General features: G+C 39.0%; 1 protein-coding gene across 10 annotated transcripts in view; it reads right to left on the reverse strand.

Moving 5' to 3' along the window:
- The window catches only part of TANC2 (tetratricopeptide repeat, ankyrin repeat and coiled-coil containing 2), a 375,358-nt gene that overhangs the window by 34,119 nt on the left and 322,966 nt on the right, over positions 1 to 18,273 (reverse strand). For all 10 annotated transcript variants that reach the window (XM_023553793.2, XM_023553790.2, XM_023553792.2 and 7 more), the window contains 4 exons: positions 13,071 to 13,193; positions 12,075 to 12,311; positions 4,704 to 4,889; positions 2,753 to 2,846 (listed from right to left, as the gene is read on the reverse strand). In XM_023553793.2, coding sequence (XP_023409561.1) covers positions 2,753 to 2,846; positions 4,704 to 4,889; positions 12,075 to 12,311; positions 13,071 to 13,193 — 640 coding nt within the window. The remainder of the gene's footprint in view (positions 1 to 2,752; positions 2,847 to 4,703; positions 4,890 to 12,074; positions 12,312 to 13,070; positions 13,194 to 18,273) is intronic.

An 18,273-nucleotide genomic window follows, 5' to 3' on the forward strand; every position in this document is an offset into this window, starting at 1 on the left:
ATAACCTTAACCATCACAGCCAGCATTACTCTTGCCTTGCACCCCAGTGTTCATTATGTATGTCGTTAAAACACAAAGTAGTCGGATAGCAGATTTTTTATTATTGTCATAAATTATAGTTGCTAAGTTTTTTTTTAAGTGAGTACGTGTAGTAAAGGATAAAGACTGTTGGAAAAATCATGGCTGCTCTATTTTCTTTAGGTAAAAATTGTGTCATTAGGGCCAGCTGCAGGTAATAAGACCTTCATTCCCTATATACGGGAAATGTATGTAAGATTTTGTCATGGAAGGGAATCACAGTTCAATGTGTCACTACCGATTTTAAATGAGAAATGTGCTGTAAGTAAGGAACATGGACACTTGGTACAACACATCACTGCAGACAGAAAAGTAACACGAAGTCCATTCTATACTACTGATGAGCTGTAGGGTCATTTTTCATACAGCAAAGACAATATTATTTGCTAGAAATATCTCTGAAGTAAAATATTTTTTCACAGACATACAAATTGTGTTACCAATACACTTTATTCTAACTCAAATTTAAACAGCATTTTATGTTTGTTGCTGTTGTTGTTAGGTGCTGTCGGGTCAGTTCAGACTCTCAGTGACCATATGTACAATAGCACAGAACACTGCCAGGTCCTGTGCCATTCTCACAGTCATTGCTATGTTTGAGCCCATTTTGCAGCTGCTCTGTCAGTCTATCTTGTTGAGGGTCTTCCTCGTTTTTGCTGACCCTCTAATTATTCCACATAATTATCAAGTTAAACAAAAGGCAATTTTGATTACAGGCAGTCCCTGTGTTACAAAGGTCTGACGTATTTACGTACAACCTGTAGTTATGAACCAATCCCCGTAAAGCCTACTATGTTAAAAATTTGAGGTACATACAATGGTTTGTAATAACAAATGGGTGCTATTTTGCAATATGCATCAAAATGTTAAGTAAAAGATGCATTATTAAGTAAAAGATGTTTTAGTGTATCTGGAAGTGTTTCTTTAATGTTTTTATGTATAGAAAGGTACACTATAATATACTATATACTATTTGACTAACTGATGTTAAATACAAACCATACCTAACTGTTCCAATTTACACACAAGTTTGACTTATAGACAGATTTAGGAATGGAACTCGTTCATAATCTGGGGACTGCCTGTATAAGCCACTGACATGAAGTTTTGATTTTTAAAATCTTGAGATATGGTACATATGGATGAAAATTAATGTAGCAACATTTACTGTACACTTTAAAGCACGCAATATTAAGAAAAACCCGAGTTTTATTCTAACATTCTAATAAGAAATTCAAATCAATGAAACTAAGTCCCCTATTTAGTTCATACCCTTCTTGAACATTTTTAAGAATTTCTTTCAAGGACAGTGCTATAATGTGTTTCATCACTATGACTGTTTCTCTTGTAATTTCTGTTTTCACCATTGGGCCACTACTTTTTTTTTTGCCCTCTTTAGCTGTGTACCCATGGCCTTGGCAACAAGAGGTCTGTTAGGGGGACGACAACACTGTGTTGGGAAAGATTGTGCTCACAGGAGTAAAACCAAGGTGTCCCTTCTGCAGCTGTAGGTCACACATGCATACTCTAGAATTGCTCATGTCCTGACCAACCCCTTTTCCCCAGCCTATCCTTTGGCTTCCCTCAGGGTGGGGTCACAGAGACTGCAGCTGTTTCCAGCTGCACGTTTTCCTTTAATTGGTTATGGGCTCTTAAGCTGCAGCTGCCTGGCATCTGCTCCCTTTGGTTCTGACAGAGGGAAGATTGTTTAAGAAGCAAATTCCTGAGCTTTAGACCATTTCACATGATGCTAAAGAAGCCATGAAACCTATATAGGATTCTGCCATGGGATGACACATCACAATTCAATAGGTCATTACAAATTTTAAATGCATTCGTGTCTTTTCTTATTTTTAATAACACTCTGACCCTAACCAAAACACATACTCTTCTTGTTTAAGAAAATATTCTCTCTAAATTGGACATCTGAATATTGGTCTGCTTCTCCAAGGAATTACGATATGTATCTGTGGTGACTACAATTTCCATTGCCCTGGTTCCATAAAAACACATTAAAGGTTACAAATATTTCTCCAGGTGCTCTAGCTTAGACTTGGAGGGAAGACAATGATCATTTCTTTCAAAGGCCATAAGGAAGAGGCTTTGGTTTGTGCAGTAAGTACCAAGTGGTACAGAAACTGCTTTTCTACAAATCAAGAGGAATTGTACAGAGCTGGGTGTTACAGAGTGGTACCCTCATTTTGTACGCAGATCACCAACTTTATTCATGTGTTCATTTAATAGTATCAGATACCATTTTAACATGAAAATTTAATCTCCTGGTTTACAACTGCATGTGGAAAGAGTTATTTTCCTGGGAGAAATATTTATTCCTAGCTGCTATTAGGTTCAAATAAAAAAGAGAAAGGCCATAATTACTTTCTGTTCTGGTGTGGCACACTGTAAGGAAACTTCCAGTCTTTCCAAAATTTTTTAAAACAAGAGTGGGGAAAAGTTTTGTTTGAAAGAAGACTTGGGTGTTAATGGTATGAAGTATCCAAGGGGGAAGAAAATTAAGAGGGCAACTGCCTGATTTTTACTTTGGCCGCATCAGTCTCCAAATAAAAGCCGTAATACACTTGATTGCCAAAGGTATGCTAGAGAAAAAAGAAGGTGTGAGATATAAAGAGTCCACAAACACAACACGCTCACGAGAAAAGACAGCATCGTGTACCTGTCTCTCCCCAGAGACTGTCAAAGCTGTTGATCTGTGCTCGCTCCACTTCCTCTTCATCTTTTTCTGGAAGATCAAGTAGGTAGGAGACAATCTGAAACAAGAAGTTGTATCAGCTCAAACTTCGGGTGGAAAACTCTGCTGCTGACACCAGCTTGGATGGTACTTGCATGATCCAAGTCTCACTAAATTTCTTGCACACAAAAGGAAGCAGAACTGACTGTCTTGGCAAAGAAACCCAAGCTGACACACTGAGTATTTGTCCTATCAGGGAGTGTTTACATGTTTTTCTTGACCAAAAGTCACTTACATAGCATGTGATTCTACATAATTATGCATTCCTCCTATTTAAGCTAAAGAAGCAGTCCCATATCCTCTCAATAAAAAGACCACAGAAAATAAACATGGAGAAAATAAGGGCCTGCAATGCTTTAGAGCAGAGTGATTATTTTCTTTCTCTGTCTCAGAAGTACAAGAACTGTTCTGGGGCAAAGTAAGGGAGCACGGCTGCTAGCAACAAAGGAAAGTGATAGCTCTGTTTCTGGGAATTTGAGTGTACAGAAAGTTAAAAATTCTCCCATAGGTTCATTTGAGTTGGTTGCCAGGGCAGCTGTTTCACTGCAGCGTGTCATGCAGAGGTGCAACGAAGCCAGCGTGTACAGGCCCGTGAAAGCCAGGTGTTACATTTTCAGGAATTTTGCAATCCAGGTATTAAACACAACCATTATTAAAAACTGAATAACAATTAAACAAATTGTATTAAAAACAAAGACTAAAACACACTCAACTCTCACCATTTAACTATATTTTACTATTATCTGTGGTTTTTTATGCTTTTTATTTATGTTTACTGGGTCTGTATGGTAGCAATATTATACAAAGGTATACTACTGCGTATCTCCTCCCAACTCTGCATTGAGTGCTGTCACCCTGGAAATCGGCATACATTACAAAGCACGGTTTGATTTAGTGCTAAAGCTGAAAGAGCTTTCAGTTTCATGAAGATACAGCAGTAGACCATATACCAGATTTAATGACAATGAAATTATTTGGGAAAAGAGCTAGCAAATTGGGATGGAATGCCACCTGCCAATTCATGCTTGAGTTGCAACCACAGGTTGGCTATAGATAAAAATTTGACAAAAAGCTACAAAAGTATTCCATTGAGTATTGTATATTTCATTATTATTTGTAAATTGTGTGAATTGTGTAAATTTATATCAGTAAAATTTATAAACTTAAGTATATATTAATGTATAGAAAACTTAAGTATACACATACACATGTCCCCAACCCCGAGAGTGCCCGTTGTTAAACATTTTCTACCACACCACCAATTCCATGTGTTCTGCATTATTATCAGGTTAGTAAAAATACCATTTGTATTGTGTTTTACAGTTTACAAAGCACCTTTCATAAAAACCTATACAAAAGAATTTATTAGTCTCACTTTACTGATAGGAAATGAAAAGCTCTAAGAAATAAGGTAAATTGCTCAAGGTCCAGAGCTAATGAGAAGTGAAGCTGGGACTCAAACCTGGTCCTTTTGAGATTCCAGGTGCTGTGCTCTTCCCACTCCACACTCCCTCACCATGTGACCACAAATCAACAATTAATCCCTCTGAGCTTTACTGTCAATATCTTTTAAGTAGGGGTGGAAATACGGGGAAGAATTAGATTAGATAATTTCCAAAGTTCTCTCCAATTCTCAATGTCTTATGCCCATAACTCTAGGGCCCATGCATCTGAACGATCAAGTGCTTTCTGGAGTCTAAATCTCCCTATTCCTCAGAGCAGTGACCAAAAAGCCAATTTACATTAATTTAGCCAGCAATTTTGTAATAACACAAAGCTTCTCCGCCGGTTTCCTAGGCCCTTCAATACATACTTTGAAAACAACAACAACAAAACAAAACCCCAAAACCCAAAGCCCTATCACCTACTTTCTTACCTCAGTGTAACCCATGCTGGCTGCAGCAATGAGGGCCTGCTGGATGGCTTGGCTCTTCTTAAACACTCCTTGCTGCTGGCCGGCCATAGTCCAGTCACATTGAATCAAAAACTTGACAACCTCCAGATGACCTCGAAGTGCAGCATGGACTAAAGCACACTGCCCATTCTTGTCCAAGTGATCCACCTAAGGGGAGGGGACAGAGAAACCTGTGTGAACAAAGACATGTGGCCAGAAATGTCAGCCTGCACTCCAGTCTAGTCACATAGCCCACTACTCATGTCTGGACTGCTAAGATTCCTTCTCTCCCACTGAACCAATCTCTAAACATATTTAGAAGATCATTTTGTACTATGGCGATATAACCACTGAGCTACAACTCTGCTAGATTCCCCACTGGGGAGAACTGGAGCCTCACCATAAGGCCAGGCTTTTGTTTTTACATTAAAAGAAAAACAAAGCCTCAACTCAAGCTTTGTTCTCAAATAGCTCTTTTTAGACCAAGATTTGAGACCCTGTATCTCTGCTGGCACCAAAAAAGTGTCTCTGAAATAAAAAAAATTTTTGGCACCAAAAAAGTGTCTCTGAAATCACGAGAAGGAAGAAAAACATTTTGAAGTTCCAGTTTTTTGGTTTTCCAAAGACGTAAAATCTATCATGAATCATGCATCTGACCACCAAGCTTTGGCATTTCTCTTCCAATGGGAGGGCAGAATCTCAGATTTGGCCAAACTGGCTAGAGGAACTTGGAGCTTAATGCTAGACTAAACTCTAATATAAGCAGCTTTTATAATTTCAGTGTTGGTTACAAGTTCAGGCTGAAAGAAGAGCTTGATTAAGATCAAGCCACCAGAAGGTCCCTAGCCACAAATCTCAACAGATAAGTAGATTATCTGTCTGGTGGTAGTTAAAGCACTTGAAATGTAAGTTCTGTTTCTGGGTCTCCCAATTATTTTAGTTCCACTAGCCATCCACGTAACAAATACTTCCTGAATGCTCACTGTATGCAAGATGTCATATGGGATAAAAAGGTGAGTAAGGAAGTGGTAAAAAAAATAACGGGTAGAAGTTTGAAAGGACATAGGAATCAACCTGAGGGAGCTCCCACTGGCCAAATATGTGGCCATTTGAGCAATAAAATAAACAATAATAGTGATGGATTATAGCCCATGGGATAAAATAAACATCCATGAATCACAGTGATATAAATAAATAATTGAATAATAAATACATGGGGGAGAAGAGAAAGCTCGTCCTTACATAGAATTCCAATTAAAAAATGTTGAAGGAATGACAGAAAATCTTCACTAGGCAAACATCATAGCAATAATTGTTGCAAGCAAGAGTGACTGACAGATCCTAAAGTTAACGGACAAAACATGAGAAACAAGATATCTGCCTATTCTCAAAGCATCTCTCTAAATGGTATTACTTAATTACAAAGGGAAAAAAAGTAACTTTTGAGTTGAGAAATCTGTAAGACACTACCTTAACCAAGTGATCAAAGTTAACATCACCTGTAATAAAGCACATCAAGATGTACCTCCTGATGTACTGTATAATAAGGGCACAACATCACTTCTGTGACATTCTTGCCAAAAATAAATAAAATCAATCTAATCATAAGAAAACATCAAACTAAAATTGAGACACATTCTACAAAATTGCTGGCCTGTATTCTTCAAAGGTGTCAAGTTTATAAGGAAGATTGAGAAACTGCCACAGCTTGGAGGAAACTAAGGAGACATAACAACTAAATGTAACGTGAGATCCTGGATTTTATCCCAGACTAGAAAAAGGACACCAGTAAGACAATAGGAAAAATTTGAATAAGGTATGTAGATTAGTTAGTAGCATTATATCAATATTAATGTTCTGGTTTTGATAATCGGATTAAACCCAGTTATGGGTATGTAAATAAAAAAAAAATAGGTAACATTAAAAGAAGCTGAATGAAGGATACATAGGAACTCCCTGTAGTATTTTTTACATTTTTCAAAGTCTAAAATTATTTCAAAATAAAAAGTAAAAAAAGGTAAGGGGACAGTGTGTAATGAATTAGATAAGATTGTTGTTGTTTTTGTTAGGTGCCGTTGAGTCAGCTCCGACTCAGAGACCCTATGTACCACAGAATGAAACAGTGCCTGGTCCTGAGCGCCATCCTCACAATCGTTATGCTTGAGCCCACTGTTGCAGCCACTGTGTCAATCCATCTTGTTGAGGGTCTTCCCCTTTTCCGCTGACCCTATACTTTACCAAGCATGATGTCCTTCTCCAGGGACTGATCCTTCCAGACAACATGTCCAAACTATGTGGGATGAACTCTCACCATCCTTGCTTCTAAGGAGCATTCTGGCTGTACTTCTTCCAAGACAGATTTGTTTGTTCTTATATTCAATATTCTTCACCAATACCACAATTCAAAGGCATCAATTCTTCTTCGGTCTTTCTAATTCATTGTCCAGCTTTCACATGCATATGATGCGATTGAAAATACCATGGCCTTGGGTCAGGCGCACCTTAGTCTTCAAGGTGACATCTTTGCTCTTCAACACTTTAAAGAGGTCCTTTGCAGCAGATTTGCCCGATGCAATATGTCTTTTGATTTCCTGGCTGCTGCTTCCATGGGTGTTGATTGTGGATCCAAGTAAAATGAAATCCTTGACAACTTCAATCTTTTCTCTGTTTATCATGATGTGGCTTATTGGTTCAGTTGTGAGGATTTTTGTTTTCTTCATGTTAAGGTGTAATCCATACTGAAGGCTGTGGTCTTTAATCTTCATCAGTAAGTGCCTCAAGTCTTCTTCATTTTCAGCAAGCAAGGCTGTGTCATCTGCATAACACAGGTTGTTAATGAGTCTTCCTCCAATCCTGTTGCCCTGCTCTTCTTCATATAGTCCAGCTTCTCGGATTATTTGCTCAGCATACAGATTGAATAGGTATGGTGGAAGGATGCAACTCTGAAGCACACCTTTCCTGACTTTAAACCACTCAGTATCTCCTTGTTCTGTCCGAACAACTGCCTCTTGATCTATGTACAAGTTCCTCATGAACACAATTAAGTGTTCTGGAACTCCCATTCTTCGCAATGTTATCCATAATTTGTTACGATCCACACAGTCGAATGTCTTTGCATACTCAATAAAACACAGGTAAACACCCTTCGGGTATTCTCTGCTGTCAGCCAGGACCCATCTGACATGAGCATTGATATTCCTGGTTCCATGTCCTCTTCTGAATCCGGCCTGAGTTTCTGGCAGTTCTGCCAATATACTGCTACAGCCACTTTTGAATGATCTTCAGCAAAATTTTGCCTGCATGTGATATCAAGCATATTGTTCGATAATTTCCACATTCTGCTGGATCACCTTTCTTGGGAATAGGCATAAATATGGATTTCTTTCAGTCGGTTGGCCAGGTAGCTGTCTTCCATATTTCTTGGCACAGATGAGTGAGCACTTCCAGTGCTGCATACATTTGGTGAAACATCTCAGTTGATATTCCGTCAATTCCTGGAGCCTTGTTTTTCGTCAACGCCTTCAGTGCAGCCTAAACTTCTTCCTTCAGTACCACTGGTTCCTGCTCATATGCTGCCTCTTGAAATGGTTGAACGTTGATTAACTCTTTTTGGTATAATGACTCTGTGTGTTCCTTCCATCTTCTTCTGATGTTTCCTGTGTCGTTCAATATTTTCCCCATAGGATCCTTCGCTATTGCAACTTGAATTTTTTCTTCAGTTCTCTCAGCTTGAAAAACGCCGAGCATGTTCCTCCCTTTTGTTTTTCTCTCTCCAGCTCTTTGCACGTTTCATTATAATACTTTACTTCGTCTTCTCGAGCCACACTTTGAAATCTTTTGTTCAGCTCTTTTACTTCATCATTTCTTCCTTTTGCTTTAGCTGCTCGACGTTCAACAGCAAGTTTCAGAGTCTCCTCTGACATCCGTCTTGGTCTTTTCTTTCTTTCCTGTCTTTTCAATAACCTCCTGCTTTCTTCATGTGTGATGTCATTCCACAACTCATCTGGTCTTTGGTCATTAGTGTTCAACACGTCAAATCTATTCTTGAGATGGTCTCTAATTTCAGCTAGAATATACTCAAGGTCATACTTTTGGCTCTCGTGGACTTGCTCTGATTTTCTTCAGTTTCAGCTGGAACTTGCATATGAGCAATTGATGGTCTGTTCCATAGTTGGCTTCTGGCCTTATTCTGACTGATGATATTGAGCTTTTCCATCACCTCTTTCCACAGATGTAGTCAATTTGATTTCTGTGTATTCCATCTTGCGAGGTCCATGTGTATAGTCACCATTTACATTGGTAAAAAAAGGTATTTGCAATGAAGAAGCCGTTGGTCTTGCAAAATTCTATCATTTGATCTCTGGCATTGTTTCTATCACCAAGGCCATATTTTCCAACTACTGATCTTTCTTTGTTTCCAACTTTTGCATTCCAGTCACCAGTAATTACCAATGCATCCTGATGGGATGTTTGATCTAGAAAATTGGAAACCGCCAAAAATGAAATAGAATCCATAAGCATCGATATCCTAGGCATTAGTGAGCTGAAATGGACTGGTGTTGGCCATTCTGAATCGGACAATCATATAGTTTACCATGCTGGGAATGACAACTTGAAGAGGAATGGTGTTACATTCATCGTGAAAAAGAACATTTCAAGATCTATCCTGAAGTACGATGCTGTCAGTGATAGGCTAATATCCACATGCTTACAAGAAAGACCAGTTAATATGACTATTACCCAAATTTACGCACCAACCACTAAGGCCAAAGATGGAGAAACTGAAGATTTTTATCAGCTTCTGCAGTCTGAAATTGATTGGAATATACAACCAGGATGATTAGATAAGATTAGAATCTGAAAAGGGGTTTGTTATACAAGAAGATACCTAGAATAATTTGGGAGGATGGTGGCAGTTGGGACAAAGATGAAGCTATACTGAACATAAAACTGACAAGAGTTGGCTACTAAATAGATTTGGAAGGGTGAAGATTCCCTAGTTTTGAGAAAAATGGAGGCTGCACTAGTAGATTGAAGAAAGGTAGTTACAGAGTAAACATGATGAGCCATTTTAGAAAGATAAATGCACCAGTGAGGCATCTGGGCAGAACTGTCCAGGAGGCAGTTACGAATGTGAACTAGAGCTCAGAAAAAACTTTAGGGGTTAGCAATTTAGAGGTAAGAGCCATACAAATGTAGACAGGAGGAAAACCAGGACACAGCTGTGTTTGATCCCAAAGCCTGTGTCAATGTTGAAGCCATGGGAGAGCGAATGGGGGGTGGAGGAGACCAGAGGACAAAATCTTAGTGAAATAGTCATATTAAGAGAAGGGTATTAAGAAAAGGAGGAGAGTAGAGCAACTAGGACGGTAGGAGGAGGACTCGGACAATATTAAAAGTTTTGAGAAGTGTTGTGGTCAATATTGCTAACACTACAGAGAGGGTCAGAGGGGTGAGGAACAAGAAAAAGCTGCTTTAATTTGGTGATTGGCAGTCGTGACTTCTGAGAGGTTAGCTTCAGTTGAATGCCAGGTTTTTTTTTTTTTTTTTAAAGGATACTATTTATTAGACACTTTCCTTTACAAAAGACTTTGTCTTTTAATCCTCACACTTAATCCTATGAATCCTTTTTACAGATGGAAAAACTGAGATTGAGAGAGGGTAAATGACTAATAGGTGAATGAAGTGTGGATGCAGGACTAGACCCAGTTGTGTTTGATTCCAAACCCTGTGATTTTAATGACTTGCCTGCTTTCTCTTATAGAAGCTAGACTGCCAATGGTTAAGGAGTAGTAAGGAAGCAGAAAAAGCAGAGATGACCCTTAGGTTTGGTGGACCCGGGAGGGAAAAGATGGAATGATAGCTTCCAGTTAGCAGGTGAGAGGGAATTTTCTTTTTCAGGTTAGGGAAGACGTTCATAGGTTTGTAGAAACTGAGAAAAAAGGTAGTGTGAGTTTAGGGAAAGAATGAAAGGAAATGTGAGAAAATGTGCATCATACTGGGATTAAGAGTATAGGTGGATTAGGACAATAGTTTTGGAAAGGAAGGTAAACACTTTCTTCTCTGAGGTGGAAGTAAAGGGGAGTACAAACCAAAAAACCCAGTGCCATCGAGTCGATTCTGACTCCTAGCGACCCTACAGGACGGAGGAGAACTTCCCCATAGAGTTTCTGAGGAGCGCCTGGTGGATTCGAACTGCTAACCCTTTGGTTAGCAGCTGTAGCACTTAACCACTACGCCACCAGGGTTTCCGAAAGGGGAGTACAGGTAGGATTTAACAGAGTTTTGTGATAGAGGCACATTGAGATGAACTCAATCTTTGTAATACAGGGAGAGCAGCAGTGATATGATATGGTCTTGAGAAGGGTAGAGATTATTTGAAAAGGTATTCTTTTCTAGAAGTGTCATTCAGATGAATGGGATTTTATAGGTGGACCATCACTGTGTCACAGTGAACATCTAAAGCTCTGGAGTTTCACTGGGAGTCCCAGTTCCCAGTTCCCAAAGGAGTCTCAGGAGTCCCACTTTCTTCCCTGGTAAGTGCACTGGACACCTCAGGATGAGGTCTTACATATCATTTATATTTCACTGCGAAAGCACCAAAATTCTTGTTTTCAAGACTGAAACAAAATACTATGAAGCTGTAATATTCTCCAGACATGCATTTGTGAGACTAGCATTTTTCTTTCCACCGATATTTTGAAATTAAGTCTTTTGTAGCAGTGGTTCTTGAGGTACTATAAAGCAAACACACATTCTGGAAACACTTTCAGAGAACTGGAATGTACGAATGGAAACACTTCTAGGTGCCTTCGGTCAGTTGAGTATAAATAGGGAGAGTCATCTTCTCTCCATACATCCAGGGTGGTGGTCTTCAGAGAACAGGATGAGAGGGTCTGGTCTCTGTTCTAATCTCCATGGCTAGCTTTTCTTCTCTACACATGAAAGGCTTAGCGTCTGCTGGCACCATTCAGTTCGGACCTTCCATTGCAGACTCCCCACTCCCCTACTTCCCTTTCCTCTTTGTTAGAAGGGGGTTTCTTCTGAGTTCAGTAGAGAGTTTCCTGGTTAAGTAGGGACTTTTTATGGTTGCTGATTACTGCAGTTTCCTAAGTGTCAGTCAAAAGCTTTAGAAATGCATCCAGATGCAGTGTGTGCTGGCAAGGGCAGCACTGTAAGTACGTCAACACTGGGATGTATACAGAGCCAGTACTCCCCTCAATCTGTTCCCTAATAGGACTTGATATATACTTCCTAGACTCACGAGGTTAACGGGGGGATAAGACAGACTCTACCTCAAGAAGAAAGAAAAAAGGGAAGATGAGGAAAGCAGCAGAGTTGGGCAGCCATTACCTTGGCCCGTTTCTTGCACAGCAGCACAACGATACTCAGGTATCCTGCTGCTGCAGCATACCCCAGAGGAGTCAGGCCACTTTCGGAAGAGGCATCCACATTGGCACCAAACTCCAACAGGAGGGCCACCATTTCTGTGTAACCAAGATGAGACTGGACACATAAAATTGGGGCATTATTTAAAACCTCGGTCCGGTAATTAATGTTGGCACCTCCTAAAATCAGCAATCGGCTGACCTAGAAAAAAGTAAATAAATAGAAATAAGAATCACTTCCAACATTAGTCACATCCTTTTAGTCATTTTTTATATGCAATGAAATCCCACAACAGTCCCTAGTAGCATGTAGTAACTGCTTTATTTTATAAACTTCATTTGTTCCTTTTTCAATATCTTGCTCTTGAAACCAAAACGGAAACAAAATCAAACCAAACCCACTGCCATCGAATTGATTCTGACTGATAGCAACTTTATAGGTCAGAGTAGAACTGCCCCATAGGGTTTCCAAGGAGCTGCTGGTGGATTCAAACTGCTGACCTTCTGATTAGCAGCCAAGCTCTTAAATACTGCGCCAAAACTAAAAAATAAATTTTTTTAAAAAAAGGGGATGCCAAATGACTCATTTACATAAACTGCTCAGTAACTACAGCAAGTGCCACACATACTATAGTGCTGAACATAGTCTCTATAAAGCAAACTCTTGGTCAGAAAAGCTCCTAGCAAAACGAAGGTTGGCTGGGATCAATTTACCCCCTAGAACCAGCAGGGCCTGATCCTGTACATCAGAGGCAGTTTGTGGATGGAAGAAGGATAAGTAGGTTTGGTCTTCAATTCATTGAACAAAATGCAGTCATTTAAAATATATTAAATTATCAATAAAATTAACAGAAGACAGTCTAAGGCAAGAAAAGATCAATTAAACAGCCACTTAAATGTGCTTCAAATTTTATTTTACACAGTTAATCCTTTAATCCATCTGGAATTTATACGTGTTTACCTTTATATTTGGAGTGTAGAGATTTCGTAAAGATGCCAATGCCATGGAAAGCCCTTCCGTGCTATAGGAGATCCAGAGACCTTGGAGGATGGAGGATGATACACCAACTTTTTTACTTAAACCCTGAAAAAGAAATATAGAGACAATTAAATTCCTAGCCCAGCTAAAATGTACCACAAGTAGTAAGTTGGTGGTCTTTAGGTTTTTGGTACTAGTGAGAGTAGACTGTCACCCTAACAATGTTCATTCCCAGCAAGGCCTATGCACTGATGGGAAAAAAGACTAGTCTGTAGGAACAACCTGATTTGAATTGTTTCATCTTAGCAAACTCTAACAATGAATCTATTTAATATCTTTTTTTCTGCTATATTTGGATGTAATGTTTTTGTATACCTTTTCTTTTAGCCTTAAATTCCAGTTACTAAAATACACACTGTGGCAGAGACAATGCAATGTGATCATTGATCTCCATTTTCTTCTGAGCATTTGGGAAAACTACATTTCCCAGCTTCCCTTACAGGTGGGCCATGTGACTAAATTCCAGCTAATAAAATATGGGCAGAAGTAATTCAAGTCATGCCCAGGCTTGAGTCCCAAAACCACTGTGTTTTTCCCCATGTGCTGTTATTCCTCTTGATTGCAGGCTAGTTGCAGAGGATCCAGTGGAGGATTCTGAGCTCCTATAGATTTCAGAATGACATGGAAGGAGTTGACCTAAGAACGATCTGCACTGGACTGTAATGTAGGTGAGAAATAAATCTTTGTTGTGTTAAATCATTGAGATTTTCCAGGTTTGCTACTACTCCTCACCCTGGCTGACACATCCCTAAGTGATCACATCTATTCATCTGGCCATGAAAAACAACAACATAGACTTGTCATCAGCAACAAAATTTCTCCAAGTCTCTCTGGATAGCTACCACAGCATGTACTAATGTTTGCCCCTTTCACGTGTGCTTCTCCTAAAAGAAGCTGGAATAACCTGTTTTTTAATTTTCTGGATGGTCAATTGTTTCTCTGGCAATCATCTCACTATCTGACAATAACTGGGTCAGGCGAGCTAAGCTGGAAATTTTGAGGGCAAGGAGATATTAACAACAAAGTTTGGGGCTTAATAACTGGATCTGTGAAGGTATTCTTAAAAACATGCTACCTCTGATTGCTTTGTTCCTTGAATGGTAGGTTGTTCCAGCCTAGAATACTACTTATGTCCCAATCAGTAAGATATATTTATTTCACATGTTAGGGGAGAGTTACCTACAAAGGAGGAATACTACACGTAAATTATGAGTAACAATCCAATAAAATCTCAAATTATTTTGGTCATGGTCTTCCCACAGCAGGCCCAGGGCTCTCTAAAGTCAGTTAAGAAAAAACTTCATGTAGAGGGAATTCCACACCAGATGGAAAGCTGAAAGAAAAAAAATGCTACGGGAAGGCTGGATATAGGAACGTTTTGTAAAGGTCTTTTCTGACAGGCATTTCTTTTTTTTCTCTTTTCTTGCTGTGGAGATATTTTGATGTAATCAAAAATTAAAGCATGAAACTTTCAGATTAAAAATTTTATTTCCCAGCCATGTTCAAAGCAGCTCCTTTCCCTATTCCTGATCTCTACAGTTGAAAACGAACCCAGGGTTGGGCAGAGCAGTTCAAAGATACCTAACGTTATGTTGTTGTTAGGTGCCATCAGGTTGGCTCTGGCTCGTATCGATTTATGTACAAAAGAACAAAACACTGGCCAGTTCTGTGCCATCTTCACAATCGTTGTTATGCCTGAGCCTGCTGTTGCAGCTGCTACATCAATTCATCTCATTGAGGGTCTTCCTCTTTTTTGCTGACCCTCTATTTTACCAAGCATGCAATCCTTCTCCAGGGACTGGTGCCTCCCAATAACATGCCCAAAGTACGTGAGGTGAAGTCTCACCATCGTTGCTTCCAAAGAGCGTTCTGGCTGTATGTATATATATCTTGGTGTTTTAAAAAAGATTCTATATTTAGGTTTTCAAAATTATGAAATATAATGTATAATAAAAATCAAATAAAATAGCATGATGTTAAAAATAAAAGTACCTTCAACCCTCATCTCAATCCTAAGAGGCAGCTACTATGAAAACATTGGTATTTATCATTTAAGACATTTTCTATGCTTATGCAAATAGTGTATATAAATAATAGACATACAATAGTGTATATAAGCAATATAAAATTTATTTTATTAAACATTCTTTTTTATTATGGATAATTTCAAACCTATATACAAAACTAGAGAGAATAGTTTAATAAACCCCTCATGTACCCATCCTCTTACTTCAACAATTATCATATCATGGCCAAACTTATTTTATACTGGATTATTTTGAAGTAAATCCCAGACATCTTATTATTTAATATTTAACTATTTCAGTACAAAAACAAACAAACCCATTGCTGTTGAGTCGATTCTGACTCATAGCGACCCTACAGGACAGAGCAGAACTGCCCCACAGGGTTTCCAAGGAGAGGCTAGTGGATTCGAACTGCCAATCTTCTGATTAGCAGCTGTAGCTCCTAACCACTGCGCCACCAGGGCTCCGACTATTTCAGTAAGTGCCTCTAAAAGATAAGCTCTATTTTAAACATGGCATAACATCATTATCATACCTAAAAATAACCAGGATTCCATAATATCAAATATCTGGACAGTATTCAAATTTGTTTGATTCTCAAAAAAAAAAGAAGTAAAAAATTTTGATTTGAATTGGGATCCAAATAGGTCCACATACTGGCTTAAAAATACAAATGGAATAATTAGATACTCTTCTATTAGTTCTTTAAAGAAAATATTGTGGATATATTCCATTATCTATACACATACTTTTGATGCATTCAAGAAAGACACAGTAGTCCATTATACACACATATTATAATTTGAGTTGGAATTGACTCACCGGCAATGAGTTTTTGTCATAATTTATTTAAGCAGGTCTCTTACACCTACCTACCTACCAAGCAACCAGCCAACCGACCAATCAACCAACCCACCAATCCAGTTTCTGTTGAGTTGATTCAGACTCATGGTGGCCCCCTAGAGATGGATATTTAGGTAGTAGTCTGTTTCTTTCCCTTCACTATTACAACTGTTTCAGTAATCATCCTTGTACAACAATCTTTACACACTTGTGCAAGTGTATCTGTAGCATATATTTACAGAAGTGGATGCTTTTATATTTTGTGCCATTTGACGTGGCTTTGTCAAAGTGGCTGCCTGTGTCTATACAACATCAAATCTACGGCATGACAAAATGAGGAAGGATGATGCCAATTACTTGCACTCATTCTTTTGTTCCATCCTAATCCTAATTTTAAATCAAAAAGGCTGGGCTAAATCCTGGCAAAGCAGACCTTAGAGTACCCAGAAACACAATGTAATGCTGGGAGGCTGAAAAAGAATCTAGTTTTAGTGCCCCACACCCCAAGGAGATTATTCTTTTTTTTTAATTTTTATTGGGCTTTAAGTGAAAGTTTACAAATCAAGTCAGTCTCTCATACAAAAATTTTATATACACCTTGCTATACACTCCTAGTTGTGGGCTTTAGGTGAAAGTTTACAAATCAAGTCAGTCTCTCATACAAAAATTTATATACACCTTGCTATATACTCCTAGTTGCTCTCCCCTTGATGAGATAGCACACTCCTTCCCTCCACTATCTATTTTTCATGTCCATTCAGGCAGCTTCTTATCCCCTCTGCCCTCTCGTCTCCCCTCCAGACAAGAGCTGCCCACATAGTCCCATGTGTCTCCTTGATCCAAGAAACTAACTCTTCATCAGTATCATTTTTTTTTTAGTCCAGTCCAATCCCTGTCTGAAGAGTTGGCTTTGCAAATAGTTCCTGTCTTGGGCTAACAGAAGGTCTGGGGACCATGACTTCGGGATCCTTCTAGTCTCAATCAGACCATTAAGTTCGGTCTTTTTTTTAATGAAAATTTGAGGTCTGCATCCCACTGCTCTCCTGCTCCCTCAGGGGTTCTCTGTTGTGTTCCCAGTCAGGGTAGTCATCGGGTGTAGCCGGGCACCATCCAGTTTTTCTGGTCTCAGGATGATGCAGTCTCTGGTTTATGTGGCCCCTTCTGCCTCCTGGGCCCATAGTTACCTTGTGTCTTTGGTGTTCTTCATTCTCCTCTGCTCCAGGTGGGTTGAGACCAGTTGATGCATCTTAGATGGCCACTTGCTAGCATTTAAGACCCCCAATGCCACTCCCCAAAGTGGGATGCAGAATGTTTTCTTAATAGATTTTATTATGCCAATTGACTTAGATGTCGCCTGAAACCATGGTCCCCAAACCCCTGCCCCTGTTATGCTGGCCTTGGAAGAGTTCAGTTTATTCAGGAAACTTCTTTGCTTTTGGTTTAGTCCAGTTATGCTGACCTCTCCTGTACTGTGTATTGTCATTCCCTTCACCTAAAACAGTTCTTATCTACTATCTAATTAGTGAAAACCCCTTTCCCTCCTTCCCTCCCCACTCTCGTAATCATCAAAGAATATTTCCATCTCTGTTTAAACTATTTTTTGAGTTCTTATAATAGTGGTCTCATACAATATTTGCCCTTTTGCAACTGACTAATTTCACTCAGCATTATGCCTTCCAGATTCCTCCATGTTATGAAATGTTTCACAGATTCATCACTGTTCTTTGTCGATGTGTAATATTCCATTATGTGAATATATCATAATTTATTTATCCATTCATCCATTGATGGGCACCTTGGTTGCTTCCATCTTTTTGCTATTGTAAAAAGTGCTGCAGTGAACATGGGTGTGCATATATCTGTTCATGTAAAAGCTCTTATTTCTCTAGGATATATTCCAAGGAGTGGGATTGCTGGATCGTAACAGTAATTCTATTTCTAGTTATTTTAAGGAAGCGCCAAATCGATTTCCAAAGTGGTTGTACCATATTACATTCCCATCAGCAGTGTATAGGTGTTCCAGTCTCTCCAAAACCTCTCCAACATTTATTATTTTGTGTTTTTTGGATTAATGCCAGCCTTGTTGGAGTGAGATGGAATCTCATTGTAGTTTTGATTTACATTTCTCTAATGGCTAATGATCATAAGCATTTCCTCATGTTATCTGTTAGCTACCTGAATGTCTTTAGTGAAGTGCCTGTTCATATCCTTTGCCCATTTTTTAATTGGGCTGTCTTTTTGCAGTTGAGTTTTTA

The sequence above is a fragment of the Loxodonta africana genome, chromosome 18 (genome assembly GCF_030014295.1).
Source record: "Loxodonta africana isolate mLoxAfr1 chromosome 18, mLoxAfr1.hap2, whole genome shotgun sequence".
Taxonomy (NCBI): Eukaryota; Metazoa; Chordata; class Mammalia; order Proboscidea; family Elephantidae; genus Loxodonta; species Loxodonta africana.